The sequence below is a fragment of the Streptopelia decaocto genome (genome assembly GCF_964273445.1).
Source record: "Streptopelia decaocto genome assembly, chromosome: 10".
NCBI classification, from domain to species: Eukaryota; Metazoa; Chordata; class Aves; order Columbiformes; family Columbidae; genus Streptopelia; species Streptopelia decaocto.
The window spans coordinates 2,506,495-2,521,126 of record NC_138665.1 but is presented as its reverse complement, the minus strand read 5'-3'; the positions used below and the strand labels follow the sequence as shown (position 1 = coordinate 2,521,126).

General features: G+C 45.3%; 1 protein-coding gene across 1 annotated transcript in view; it reads right to left on the bottom strand.

The window, feature by feature from the left end:
- Positions 1-14,632, bottom strand: part of LOC309444443 (vascular endothelial growth factor receptor kdr-like) — a 131,415-nt gene that overhangs the window by 27,263 nt on the left and 89,520 nt on the right. The window contains exons 13-19 of the mRNA XM_082062256.1: positions 12,018-12,311; positions 9,709-9,855; positions 7,324-7,449; positions 7,106-7,212; positions 6,176-6,311; positions 4,782-4,886; positions 2,273-2,386 (exon numbers count right to left, since the gene is read on the bottom strand). Coding sequence (XP_081918382.1) covers positions 2,273-2,386; positions 4,782-4,886; positions 6,176-6,311; positions 7,106-7,212; positions 7,324-7,449; positions 9,709-9,855; positions 12,018-12,311 — 1,029 coding nt within the window. The remainder of the gene's footprint in view (positions 1-2,272; positions 2,387-4,781; positions 4,887-6,175; positions 6,312-7,105; positions 7,213-7,323; positions 7,450-9,708; positions 9,856-12,017; positions 12,312-14,632) is intronic.

The following is a 14,632-nucleotide window of genomic DNA, read 5'->3' as shown; positions in this document are numbered from 1 at the left end:
TCGCATTAAAAGGGAGATGTTGAATTCTAGCACTGATAACCAATGGCTTGCTGATAATAACATTGTGTATTTCTGCGGGGGTCTGGCGCTGCACAAGAGATCTCTGGGGGACATCGTTCTGAAGAACCTGAAGTCAAATGTCCCTCATAGATGCCCTAAGGAAATGTAGATTCTAATACAGCTTTAAAGCTTCAGTTAGTGATTTATTCATGGTTTTGAAATGCTTCCTAGGCACGTCCTTTGCCTATTTTATTTCCTCAGTGTAAAGCATATACTATGCATTAGTTTTAGCTAGCTTAATATCAGACACTCAGCCAAGGTGTTAAAATCTGTTACTTGTTATATGGTTAAAATAATATATGTGCACACTTAATATCAGTCTTCATCAGGAATACCATTGTATGGTTACATAAAACCTGACAAGGAAGGAAAGAGCACTCTATTCTGCAGTGGCGTTTTAACAGTAACTCTCAGAGAATCATAGGATGCCCTGAGTTGGAAGGGACCCCCCAGGATCATCAGGGAAGGGTGAGAGTTACCTCTTCACCCAGGAGGGCAGCTGGGATGGAGCAGGCTGGAGAACGGGAACCTGAAGGACCCTCAGGAGAAAAAGTTCTTCAGACACTGGACAGTCACAGTATTTCATCAGTTACTGAGCTGTCTTACTATACAGCTAGAGCTCTGTGGTTGAATTAGTGCTTTGGCTAAAAGCTATTGACCTCTTCATAATGCTGCCATGTTTTAGGCACCTAATTTTGTTTTTTAATTTTTGATAATCAATGACAAGACAAGGGGCAATGGGTGCAAACTGGAACACAGGAGGTTCCACTTAAAGATGAGAAGAAACTTGTTCCCGGTGAGGGTGTCAGAGCCTGGCCCAGGCTGCCCAGGGAGGTTGTGGAGTCTCCTTCTGTGCAGACATTCCAACCCGCCTGGACACCTTCCTGTGTAACCTCATCTGGGTGTTCCTGCTCCATGGGGGGATTGCACTGGATGAGCTTTCCAGGTCCCTTCCAACTCCTGACATTCTGGGATTCCATGTGGTTTGTATTAAGGCACCTCATTGACTTGACAGGAGAGGAGAATCACCAGCATTCACTGTGTTCCTTCCCCTCTACTCACAGTCCCAAGGAAATAGTCCTTGCCTGGGCATCTCAGTCTTAAACCCCTCCAGCTCAATCTGGCCATCCTCCCGTACAAGCTTTTGGGGTCTGCAGTGCTACAACAACCCCCGCGAGCTCCCCGTTCGTGGCTCCCAGGTGACAGCAGCACCTGTGGCTGCTGCTTGCTCCTTGACAAACTAGACTGTCTTGCTGGAGGGAAGATTTCTGTCCTGGCATCCCACCAAATCTACCTCAATGCAGTTTTCTTTTTCCCCTGTGACTGGACAACTACATGTTCTTTGGGAAAGCGATAGCTTCAGAGTCAGAGATGACAGCAGGTGTATGCACCGTCTCTCTCACTCTTTCCCCTTCATTTATTCTACTCTGTTTTTTCTGCCCTCAGCTCTCCTAAATCTGTCCTTTGGGGATTGCTTTGAAGGTTCATTGTAAGCAGTAAAGAGGCATCTTTGAGACTTGTTACCCTGAAGTTAAAGCACAGTATAGTAAGAGACAAGGATGCTTCATATGGCAGTATGGGAAGGGATGTTTTAGTGACTAAGATCTAAGATTTATGGGGTCCTTTGTTTAAATGTGCACTTTTCAACAGATTCTTTGTATGATGTACAGCCAGTTGGGTCAGCTTGGCCTCTCGGAAGTCCACGCTGTTGCTCCATTCAGTTTTGGACGGCCTTGGGCTTCCTGTGTACCCCACAAAAAACTGCCAGCATTGGCCAGGCAAGAATGAAGTGCCTGGGAAAGGAGGAGGCCGCAAGTAGCCAAGTGCTCAGCCTGGTACATCCTCCTGATAAGGTGGGGAAGGAGAAGGACCTTTGAAATGATCAGTAGTGCCTATGTGGAGGAGTTGGGCACCTAATTGCAATGAAGGATACTGCCTCCCTTCAGTCCATATTCCCATTTGTAAACAAGCTTACAAAGGACAGAGAAAAAAGAAATCAGAGAAGTGAGACCACTGGCTGGGAGAAGATGTTCAGAAACCATGGATGAGTGGTGGCTGTATTCCACAGTAGCAGAAGCTCTCCTGTGAGCAGAGCTAGAAATGTTTGTACTTGCATTAACTGCATGAGACTTGAACTCCACCGCAAATACACCCAAACACCATTGTATCTGAAAACTTTTTCTTCTTTGCTCCTTATTTACTGAGAACTCACCTCCTGCTTTAGTGCAGGCTCCCAGCAGGTTGACTACATTCAGATGATGTCCTATATGGATGAGGATCTTCAGTTCAGACATTAAAGCCTTACATTCATTAGTAGTTGCACATTCTGCTTAAGATAAACAGGAAAAAAATCATCTTTACACAACAGGATATTTTTAACAGGACACAGCAAGATCCTGTTTATACTTGGAAACAAAAAACAGCCAGGTTACTTGCAGTATCTTTGCCTTTCAGACTCTTAAACAGATAATAAGTCATCCGTTTCATTGTCTGTTGACCTTTATGAAGAGGAATAACACTTTATCTTTTGGGTGACTCTTCCTTTCTCTAGCATGGGTTATGGGGGGTTACTGCCCTGTAGGAGAACCCTCCCCCCAAATCAAGTGCCAGGGAGCCTTTGCAAGGGCTGAATTTTGCACACTTAGCAAAGGAACAAACAATTGTCCCAAGCTACAACAGCACACAGATCGTGTTCCTCCATCTCTAATGGTGCTGTTCAGTTTAGTTGCACTTCTTTACAATACCTCTGAATATATTTTTCACAGTACTGAGCGATTCTCCACTGCAGGTGATGGAGGAATCCAACACACCTGTAAGTTGGATACTGGAGAATGTGGAGCATCACTAAATCTCAGCCCTGTGAGATCTCATCAACCCAAGAAATACATTTTCCAGCAAAGCAGAGGGGTCATATTTGTATGTGAGCCATGAACCTGACCCCTGGTGAAGCACCGGCTGGCCAGTTACTCTGCAGTTTCATTCTCTTGTGCTGCCCAAGCTCAGGGGGGCACTCTAAGACCAGAACATTGTTCAGATGTTGGCTTGTTTCCTCTGCCTTCTTTCCAAAACCTCCATGATGTATTTTAACAAAAGGGGCTATGTCCTATTTCCCCTACTTTTGCCTTTGCATCAGATTTAAATATGAAGAAACGGTTACGTAACAGATCACTTGGTGTGACAAATGTAACCTCTTTATCTCTTTGTAGAGTTCTCCATAAACAAATCTTTCAGCAAATTGTGTCATAAAGAAGGAGCTATTCCAAGCCTAAGATTTCTTCAGACACCAGTGTTTGTAGATGGGTGTGTACATGGGTGCTATCACTCCTGATTTACCCTGGCATGAGCTGGAACACATGCCTGGCAAAACCTAAACAGAACAGCTACAGAAAGTGTTTCAGTTAATCTTGCACATTAAGTTTTAGCCTTCATGCCAGAGCTGATACCAGCCTCCTCCATGGAAATGACAGATAATGCTGGAATTACAGAAATGCAGACATCTCCAGAGCCTTTTCTTCTTTCTCCTGAATGAATTGACTCACACTAGAGAATCTGCTTTATTCGAGATGGATTATGGGCATGTTAGCTGAGGAGAGACATGTTAGAGCAGGAGGCTGCTGCCTCCACCGGGGGAGGAAGGTGTAAAATGATGGAGGAACTGCTAAGTAGTTTGCTGAATATGTGCAGGCAGGGTAGAGTTGACATGAGGATCAGCTGAGAAGCACAGGGTGGAGGTGAATGAAATCCTAGAGCTATCCAGGGCAGGAAGTTTTGGATGGAGAAGGGAGCGTGTCTGAATCGGGGGCTTCCAGGGTATTTCAGGGATCTGGAGATGGGCATGGAACGGAAGAAACAGCAGGAGGAAGATGATCTGAAGATCCACTGACTAATGCAGAGGAAGGAAACCAGATTTGGAGGAGGTCCAGACAGGCGATAAACTGATGTTTTTGGAATTGCAGCGAGGTGGGAAGCAGCAGAGCATCCGAAGAAGCAGCAGAGCATCAGGAGAGGCAGCGAGCAACAGCAGCCAAATCCGGTGATAGAGGTTCATGAATGGTGGCATTGCAGGGGTTAATACCGGCATGTAGCAGCAATGCAGAGCAACGTGGGCTATGAAAAGCCATCCAGTGAGCATCGATCCTACCTTTGAAAACATCCTGAATGAACAGCTAAAAACCTCCAACCCAAGGAGTCAATGTACTTGCTGTTGCATTTATTCATAAGCTGTCTGCAGAGGCTTTGTATGTAAATATGAAAGATCAGTCTCTAAGTTTCCCCCTTCCCCACCACTGAATGGTAAAAGCTTTCCTTAATTTCAGTAATTGCAAGCAAGTTGTCTCTAATTCACTCCCTTGGCATTGCTTTTTTTTCAACCCCTTGAACTGTTCTACATCTGGAAGGGCTGAGATCGAAGGCTTGGATCCAATTTCAGACTATCTAATGTAATTACATTCTGTAATCTGTTTCCCTCCTAACCCCACAGACCTGGAAGCTGCTGTTTTCCTCCTCTAGGAATACAAGACTTAATCAGCAGCACCTCTTGGAGCCGCTTGTCGTTTCCTACATATTAACATCCACTGTATAAAGACTAATTGCTCCCATATGACAAACCCACTCCCTTCTGAACACAATGAACTTGGGGCTGGTTCGGAGCTGGGAACTGGAAACCTCATCGCCCGCAGGTTCCCTGAGGAGTCTTGTGAGAATCTCAGAGGAATATGTACCTTTAAGCATTTTTACGGCAACTGTTTTGCAGGTTGAAGATTTATCAATGCCAAAAGCAGACGCCTCCACCACCTTCCCAAAAGCACCATGACCCAGTGTTTTACCTAGAGAAGCAAGAGTCAAGAATGAGCCAAAGGGGACTTAAGATAGTCTGCATCAGATAAGAGGTAAACGTGCATTCTCAGCTGTGCAAGAAATACAGACTCCAGTGCCCAGGCACAACATAGACCGACAGTCAATAGAAGCCTGTATCACATATTTACAGCATATGGATGTAAATGGTGTGTTTTATATCCATATGACTTTAATGCAATACAGTATGTGATAGAGTAGGATAAATAAATCTGGATTCAGCCAAAGGTAAGGCTGAAAACATATACATGGCTGAAGGGTAAAAACATCACACATAGTTGTCCTCGAGCCCAGGAAAGTCAGATTTTGGTTTAAACATAGAACTTTGGAACCCGGATCTCTCATGAATCGTATCCATAGAGATAGCCAGCTAAGGCAGTCAGACACTCAGAACCCTTTAACCCTTCAGTTATTTGATGTAAAAGCTATACTAAATGGAATTTAAGATGATCATCTCTGTTTCTCCTCTCATTTGAATTTTCATGCTTGTATTACCTAGTGTGCTCTGGGGGCTCTGACCCGCGGTGCAGCATAGTACAATGAGCATCATGGTCTGGCTTTTTAGTTCTGCTAGTTTGACCCTACGTCCAAGCAGCATCTCATTTTTTGCTATTTTTCTCTGTCTTCCACCTTCTTCCATGTTTTCCAGCTAAAGCACCAAGAGCACACACAGATACAGATATATTCCCTGCACTCCCCATTGCACACAGATGTTACTGTTTCTCTATTCAAACACAACCTGCTTTTTACATTTTCTTGCTCCATCATCCGGTGAGCCGAGCTATTGAATGAAATTTGGTTAATTTTTTCATGATAGCTCTTTACAACTCAATGCCACGTGGAAACGATGCATAAGGAATTGATTATTTGATGAATTCATAGATTTATTCAAAAGAAAGCTCTTTGAAAGACTGTCACCTTTCAGATTCACTTCTCTTGTCCTATATGGGTGTGAAACCGTAATTTTGGCAGGGACAGTTCCTGGAGGTGCCTTTTTCCCTGTCAAGAGTTTGCCTTCACTTATTCGAGAAAGAAAAAGAGATGATAGGTGTTTTGAGACAAAATCGTTGCTTTTCTTACCAAATCCCTTGTTTCACCCCCCATTAAGGATGACCCTCAATGCTGCGGCTCAGTGCCAGCTCTCCCCAAGGCTGGTGGCACTAAATGACAGGCTGCTTCTTGGGTTATACAACAGATCCACTGAAACCAAGGAGCGTTAAAAATCATCATTCTTTACAGTAACCATACCCAAACCACTCACCCAGCCGCAGTCTGTCTCTTGGAAACTCCCATTTACTGCTGTCATAGGGAAGACGGTCACACTGCTCGTCAAGAGGCATTTCCTCGGGATCCATTATAATTGACAGGTATCCTGTTTTAATATCCGTGGCATCGGGCTAAAAACAGGGTGCAGAGAAATTATTCATAGTATTTACCCAACAATTCTATTGGGAGAGCTGTCGCCTACAAGAGCGAGTGCTGGCTGGGGAGTTCCCTGGATTTTATTTTAATACCTGGGGAATTGATGTTTATGTACACCTGCCACTCATGGGTGTTGGGAAGAGTCACTGATTAATGCTGGTAAACACTCTGAGGACACAAAATCTATCAGTGTCTTCTACCTGTATCTATTCAAGGAAATCAGTGCTTTTCTATGGGAACTCCACACGTTGCACTTCCTCATGCCCTACGGAGCATTTTGGCATTTTTGTAGCGTTCTGTTTGGAACTTTACTGAAACTTCACTTTTTTGAGTCACAAAAGGGAGATAAAAGAACAGCAAGACGTGGGGACCAGATAAGCTGTGTGGTTTGTGCTCATTTCTAGAGCAGGGCTCCCTTTAATACCTGTGTTTCAGAGAAATCTTATTGGACGAGTGCTGAAATCAATCCCTCATTTTAGAGGATTTAGGATTTTTTTTTTTGTCTCCTTATCTTCAAAGCCAATTTGACTCATAAAGGGGTGGGAAACCTGATTTTCTGGTACCATGGAAGTGGGTAGAAATTTCACAAGCGCAAGTGATCTCTAGAGAAGTCAAAGGAATATCAGCACAAGTCTTGCATGGAAATTTTATAGGAACATTTTGTACAGTTTTTCTACCGTCTCTCCCAAACATTCAGCCCTAAACTCTGATACTCTGCATAAACTGGGCCCAATCCCAGCCGCTCTGTGCAATATGGAAGCTCTCTTACTTTTCTCAGTTTCCGAATGAAGAGGGTCAGAAGAAGCCAGAAGAGGGTAGCGGCCAGACCAGTGCAGACCAAAATGATAACTTCAATGTTGGATTTCTCCTCAGAACCTGTAGGTTAAATGTACAAGCACATTATAAATGTAGCCAAAGCCCATAAGTGAACAGTAGTTCTCATCAGTCCAACACAATATATGTGTTTTGCCTTATCTTGGAGCTCACCTTGTATTTTAATGAAAGCTGATGTGCTGTCTTGGCCCATGTCGTTAGATGCCTTGCATTCATAGAGCCCTTCATCATCCTTTTTCACTCGCTCAATGACCAGGGTATTATTTTCCATGGAAATTCCTGTTGTAAAGGGATTTGGGTTAATATCATCACAATAATCTACCTACCTACAAATGCTTTTAGGAGACAGAACATCCACACAGGCCTGGTATTCACTTCTATTAAGAGACATTTTAATACTGTGCTCCTCATTGTGCTCTGGCAACAACCTTTCCCTGACATTGTTTTTCTCCTCAATATCTGTGTAAATCACTTGGGGATCTTTTAACCAACAGCAAATATGGCTGTTAATTTGTTATGAGCAGACAGAGACTGAGAAAACTTCTATGGAAGTTGGTGAAGTGATGGGAAGATAGGTTTTCTAACAGCAATAAGATGCACTGGGAAAAAAGAGAGCTTGGAGAAATTATTGGAAAAAGCATGTCTTGAAGGGTGTGCGAAGTGATGGGAATTTAAACATGTTGAACATACAAATCAGGTTACGCACATCCCTGGAAAAATCCCTGCATGGAGCAATCCTGGATTCACAGGCAGCTGGGGGCTGCAAGTGGGGTGGGAAGAGGGAGCTTGCCTAGATATGACCTTTCAGATGCTTTTCTATGTTTAATTTTTCCTCATTTGTGGCACAAAACTGAGAGCTCATCTGTTTCACTAAGGGTGTATTTGGGGCAGAAACAGGGAAATGGATCAGGCTTTGAATCCAAAAGGGACATTTTGAGTTTCTCGATGTCCTGCCTATGAATCCCGTTGTTGTTAACAAGAGTACTGCACATAACTTGCCTTGCACTGTGCTGAAATATTTACCCCGAGGTGTTTTTTTCCAAATATTTTATTTATGTTTCCATTGGTTGGATGAGTTACATGCTTGTCCCTCTAGAATTATTTATAAAATTCCAGTAGCTATAAAGAGTTTCTCTCAGAACAGTCTGATCTGAATTATGGATGATCCTAGATTTCCTACCTAGTCTGAGATGCAAAATTAAAGTCACAGGACCAGCTACTGATGTGGAATTCTCCACGGTTCTTAGGAGATCCTGGGACAGAGAGCTGAGAAGGACTTCGAGGCTCAGGTAAAGGAGCCCGTGCTCCCTGCCCACACTGCTCCGTACCAGCCGAGCCGAGCGCACGTTCTCATCACTGTGTTGTGGGAGATAAAGCAAGGATGTGTGTGTCATGACTATGAGCCAGCACTGGGCCCTTGTGGCCAGGAAGGCCAATGGTACCTGGGGTGGATTAGAAGGGGGTGGTCAGTAGGTCAGAGAGGTTCTCCTGCCCCTCTGCTCTGCCCTGGGGAGACCACACCTGGAATATTGTGTCCAGTTGTGGCCCCTCAGTTCCAGCAGGACAGGGAACTGCTGGAGAGAGTCCAGCGCAGCCACCAAGATGCTGAAGGGAGTGGAGCATCTCCCGTGTGAGGAAAGGCTGAGGGAGCTGGGGCTCTGGAGCTGGACAAGAGGAGACTGAGGGGTGACTCATTCCTGGGGATCAATATGGAAAGGGGGAGTGTCAGGAGGATGGAGCCAGGCTCTTCTGGGTGACAACCAGTGACAGGACAGGGGGCAATGGGTGCAAACTGGAACACAGGAGGTTCCACTGAAATATGAGCAGAAACTTCTTCTCAGTGGGGGTGGCAGAGCCTGGCCCAGGCTGCCCAGGGGGGTTGTGGAGTCTCCTTCTGTGCAGACATTCCAACCCGCCTGGACACCTTCCTGTGTAACCTCATCTGGGTGTTCCTGCTCCATGGGGGGATTGCACTGGATGAGCTTTCCGGGTCCCTTCATTCTGTGGTTCTGTGTGTTGTAAGCCATGGCATGGCCCAGCCCTGCTGCTGGGTGACTACCCGCTATCTGCTGCAATATATTCCAATCAGGCCCCAAGGATATCTGACAGTTCGGGGTTGTGTTTTCAGACCCGCCTGACAAGCAGGTACACTCCGTCTCAGCTTTGTGCGCAAACTGTTGTCTCGCACAAGCAGGCTGAACAGAATGCTGTACTCCTTGACTTACTAATGGGATGCTAATGAGTGCAGCCTATCTGGCTGCCTGCAGACACGCGCGCTGCCGCATGCGGAAGGCAAGCTGCATAAGCAGGCGCTGGCTCGCAACCGCTTGGCAGCTTTGACCTCAAAGTCCAAGCTGGAAACTACCGCAGCAATGTGATGTATTTGGATTCCTGTGTGTGTTTTGTGAGGCTGTGGTACCATCCTGACTCAGCCATTCTTGCAGTCGCTGTGGGGTTGTAGGTCCCATGTTTGTGGCAAACGTGCGAGTCCGTTATCCCGCGTTCCATACAGCGCGCTCGGGCAGCAGGTGCGCTCACCTGATGCTGCTGAAATGGGGTAACCGTTCTTTCGCCACGTAATCTGAGGTTCTGGCGTCCCACCGACTCTGCACTCCAGAATGATCTTCCCGCTGATGTTAACCTCCAGATCCGTGAGGTTTTGTATCACGTACGGTGCCGCCTTTGCTACGGTCACAAAGATAAACAGAACATAATGAGATTTCAGAAGGCTCTGCCATCTTCTCTCCTTTGGCCACCTGCGTGGCCTCTCTGTGCTGCAGGTGGCAAAGATTTGGTGGATAAGTGGCAGCAAAAATCCCCCAGAAGATTATGGGAGGAGTGGGTGAGTTCATTTGGCTTATTTTCAAACAGGCTAAGCTTAGATTTGACTTGAGCTCAAACCTCCTTGAGCTTTTCATCCCCTGAAGAAAACAGAGGACAGTGAGTGGGTAGAGCTAATGCAGAGTGAAGACGAAAAAAGAAAGGAGGCAAAAAGGAAACAGTTCTAAGGATTTTGTGTCCTCCATTGTGAGTGCAGTTATCTACTTACTACAAACTATGTTAGCCTCCACTTTATGTTCATTTATAAAGGGGACAGAAAAGCAACAACTAAAATCACAAGCTAAAATACATAAAACCTGCAATAAGGACAGTATCTGATTGCTGTTAGTACATTTAAAATACTTTGTTTGTATAGCAGAAGGCTGGTTTGGAGGGGCATTTCCAGGCACGTTCTTCAGACCAGTTACTACTCTGACATGTGCCAGACAAATAACAGACCCCAGGAATTCTCAGAACAATATGATGAGGGTTCCAGTTCTCCCATGGATATATTCCCAGTTTAGCTGTGTTTTTCCCATTGCCATCATGTGTAGGTGTCTGTGTAGGTGGAAATTTGACTAAACGAATAAAAATATCTGCCAGGGGAGAGAAAAGCGAATTGCCTGACTGCAGAGTGCAGAGAAAGCCCAGCGCTCCCGTGTCAGATGATGCTGACAGGTGGCTCTGGTACCGGCCATGGGGACAAGCCAAACCGCCAGCACTCTGTAATACCAGGGTGAGATCCTTTCCCTTCCTCTGCACTTCAGGAAGAGGCAGGTGCTCGTGCCATTTCTGAAAATAAATCACCTCCCACGCAGGTACGGGAGCCGTGCCAGCCCAGCTGTGGCGTGGGGAGCATCTTCTCCCTGTGTGTTGCCTGTGCGGAGGGGGGAGGGGCTGGGAGGGGGTGTTGGGGACACATGCTTGTTCACTTAAACAAGGATGAAGCCAGCACTGGGTGGCCTGGTTTTTACCGAAGTGACAAGTGCTTACGGAAGCTTAGCTGTCCCTTCAGTATCTCATTAGCCATGAATGGAAGTGGAGAAGCCAATTTGAAAATCACTGTCTGATCCAGCTTCTGAAGGACTCTGTCTTCTGCACCCTGGCCTGCTGCTCTTTATTTCAGTTCTACTCCATTTCTGTGCTTTGGGTTTCTCTTCACCATTGGAAGATGATAGCTAATAAATTCACCCATTCCACTAGTACCTTTTCTTCTGAGAAGGCTCAGACCTGATCGCTCACTCTCTTCACTAGGAAGCAGAAGAAACTTCACTAGTATTCAGTGAGTTTCTACTGGAAGAAGTGTCCTGCTCTCTATATTCACATCATAATCAAAGAAACCAGGCTTCAGGATCTGTAGTGCTATTATTTTTGAAAAGAAATGATGCAGAGAGAGAAGAGAAAGGGAAGGGAAGGGAAGGGACGGGAAGGGAAGGGACGGGAAAGGGGAAAGGAAAGGGGAAAGGAAAGGGGAAAGGAAAGGGGAAAGGAAAGGGGAAAGGAAAGGGGAAAGGAAAGGGGAAAGGAAAGGGGAAAGGAAAGGGGAAAGGAAAGGGGAAAGGAAAGGGGAAAGGAAAGGGGAAAGGAAAGGGGAAAGGAAAGGAAAGGAAAGGAAAGGAAAGGAAAGGAAAGGAAAGGAAAGGAAAGGAAAGGAAAGGAAAGGAAAGGAAAGGAAAGGAAAGGAAAGGCAGTTGCATATAAGTAACAAAATACTGCTACTGTAAAGAAGTGCATCCCACTTACCCAGAATAAATGGTACATGTCACTTGATTATACACTTGACCAGTGACAACGGTGATTACATCTGCTGGGTCCAAATCTATTTAGGTATCTGTGTCACCCTGGCAGCTGTAAGTGGGTGGAGGCTTCTACCAAAGTCATATGAATCTGGGGTGACAGTCCCAAATGACAGAGCTGTGCTGTTAGGAACATGGTGGGTGGTGCCTTTTCTCCTCAGTCAACACTATATCCGCACCCAGCACGGAGTTTGGAAGATAAAACGCAGCAGGTGCTGCCCAGGGACCCACCTCTGACCAGGAGCCGCGTGTGCTGCTCCAGCGTGTCGGTGCTGTTGTGCTGGTTCTGGGCTCTGCACTTGTAGAGGCCGCTTTGTTCCTTCGTGACGTTCGTAATGACCAATGTCAACGAAATGGAATAGTTGTCGGTTTTCTCGATGAGCGAGTCGCTGCGGGCCGGCTCCGAGGAGGGCTGATACCAGGCCAGCTGGCTGTAGATGTACCTGGAGGCCCGGCACGTCAGCCGGACATCGTTCTCCACTATGGTTGTGACCTGGGGCTCTGTTTGCAACCCAGACGGCACATCTAGGAGGAAGAGAAAACATGTTTGCAATTAAGTCACAACTGAGAAAATCTTGAGCTGCCTGTTTGCATTTCGATGGTCAAATTTCAAAGAGCAGCCGTAACGGAATGAGGCAATTTTAATGAGACCCACATTTGCATGTGCAAACAGTGCTTGTGAATTAGGTAAGTGAATGCGCCTCTTGTGTCCCAGTGCTGACCTGTGGTAATTTGGCTCTCAGCATTCTGATCATTTCATTTTCAAGCAATAAATTGAAAATTTATATATAGAAGTAGTTAATGGACTAAGAGAGTTTAGTGAAGAGGCTGCTATCCAGCTAGACAAATGTGTTTCTGAGCTCTTCTCTTTCTATCTGCAATCAGTGCTTGAAAGCATAATTGCGTAAGAGAAAGGAACCTATTCCCATTTCTCAGAAGTAACACTCTCTCTTTCTTCACCACTGAACAATCTTCCCAATTCTCTCTTATTTCAGCTATGCCAATATTTATTTTCATCACATATGCCTTGGTGGATATTTACTTGATCACTGAATGGATTAACTGATCTAATGATGTATAAGTCCTTGAGCCCTTTATATTTAGCAGAGAAATACTCCGAGGCATAAGTCCAATCTATCCGCAAAAGAGTGAGCTGTTTCTTGCTATATTTTTAGTAACTTTTCACTCCAGAAAAAAAGTCAGTTTTCCTGAAGTGTCAAACTGAATCCATTTGAAGACACATTCCTATTGCTGCCAGAGACCTACAATTAAATTGTGTCTGAAAAGTATTCTTTTCCCTTTTTATTCTCTTAGTTTCAGTGATCTATCCACCCAGCAGACTTGAGCGAAAGTGCATTGATAACCACAGTGACCTGGAATTATTCTTCTGCCTGTTAAGTCAGGATTTTCAAGCAGCCAAGAGTTATGAGGAAACCCTTACAAAACGTACCAGATGTGGTACAGGGATGGGACAGTTTAGGAGGACTTGCTCTGGATTGCCTTCTGAACATTGAACAGTGTTTGCAATAAATCTGATAGATTATTGCTTCAATACCGAGCTGTTAGTAAGATGCTTTCTCAAGCTAGGATGAAATGGATGGTACTTGGGGAAGGACAGGAGTTAAAGGGGAGCAAGTATCCATTGCACTTGCAATCTGACAAGTTCCACATGGGAGCTGGAAGTTGGCCAGGGCCTCACGCTGCAAACTCCGGCTAAAAGTTCTGCCGAAGCTTTGGTTGAGCATAAATAGCGAGACTGTTGAAATAACCAATCTGCCTTATAATAAACCATATATTACATAAAATACAGAGCCCTGAAGGAGCTTTCAGATATGATGAAAAGTCTCTCTTCTTCACAAGTCATCTGGAATAGAACCAATAAGCTTTGCTTCATGTTTTTTAAAGACTGGCATCAGAAATGTTTTACAAAAGGTCCAAAAAGAGAAGAGACCCCTCAGGCCACAGCTGTGGAAATTGTTATTTTTCTTTTCTTTCCTTTTCATGAACTTTCCGTTTGCTTTATGCAGTGTTTTTGTTAGGCTCAGTTGCTTAGTGCTAGCTGTACGCTCAAACTGACGTGTGGAATACACCCATCCTTCACATCTGATGCCCTGGGATTCCAACTTGTCAAGATGATGCTTATCAAAAAGGGGGGAAAGACTGAGGCCAGCAGAACTTCTCTAAACAGGAAGAATTAAGGTCCAGTAAAAACACGGGGATGTGGCATGAGCAGCATCTCTCCTGAATCTGTCAAACCAAAATAGGGAAAAAGTGCCCTTTTGACTTGCCTTTTTCTTAGTTTCTCTTCTAAGCATTTGCTGCTTGCTCTGGCAAGAGTCGTAGTGCTGAGCTAGATGGCACTTTGGTTAGACTCAGTTCTTTAGTGAGCTCAGTGATCCGGGAGACCTCCTGAGATCCCGCCAGCCTGCGTTATCCTTGATCCCAAGTACTGGGTCTCAGTGAAAATATAAAGGGATTCCAGGTAAAGTGATGAGGTGGGAGTTTGGTCACATTACCCGAGGTAAACCACAGTGAACCGCTGCAAATCTGCGGGGCAAGCTAAACCTGGGCCTTCAGCAGTTAGGCTGGCAGCCCCACTTGCAATTTCTTCTGCCTCTTTCTTTCAGGAGAATTTCTTCTTACAACTTGCAGTCCCGTTTATTTTGCAGGGTGAGTTTCCCCGAATGACTGGGAGAGAAATCAATTCAAACACTCCTACATCTCCTAAGGTAAAGCACCACCTTGTGCACAGGGTGACAGCACGGGCTGGAGCGCCCCGAGATCCCTGACATGCTGATGCAAATGCCCTATTAATTCGATGTCTTAATTCCAAGCCTAAATTGTGA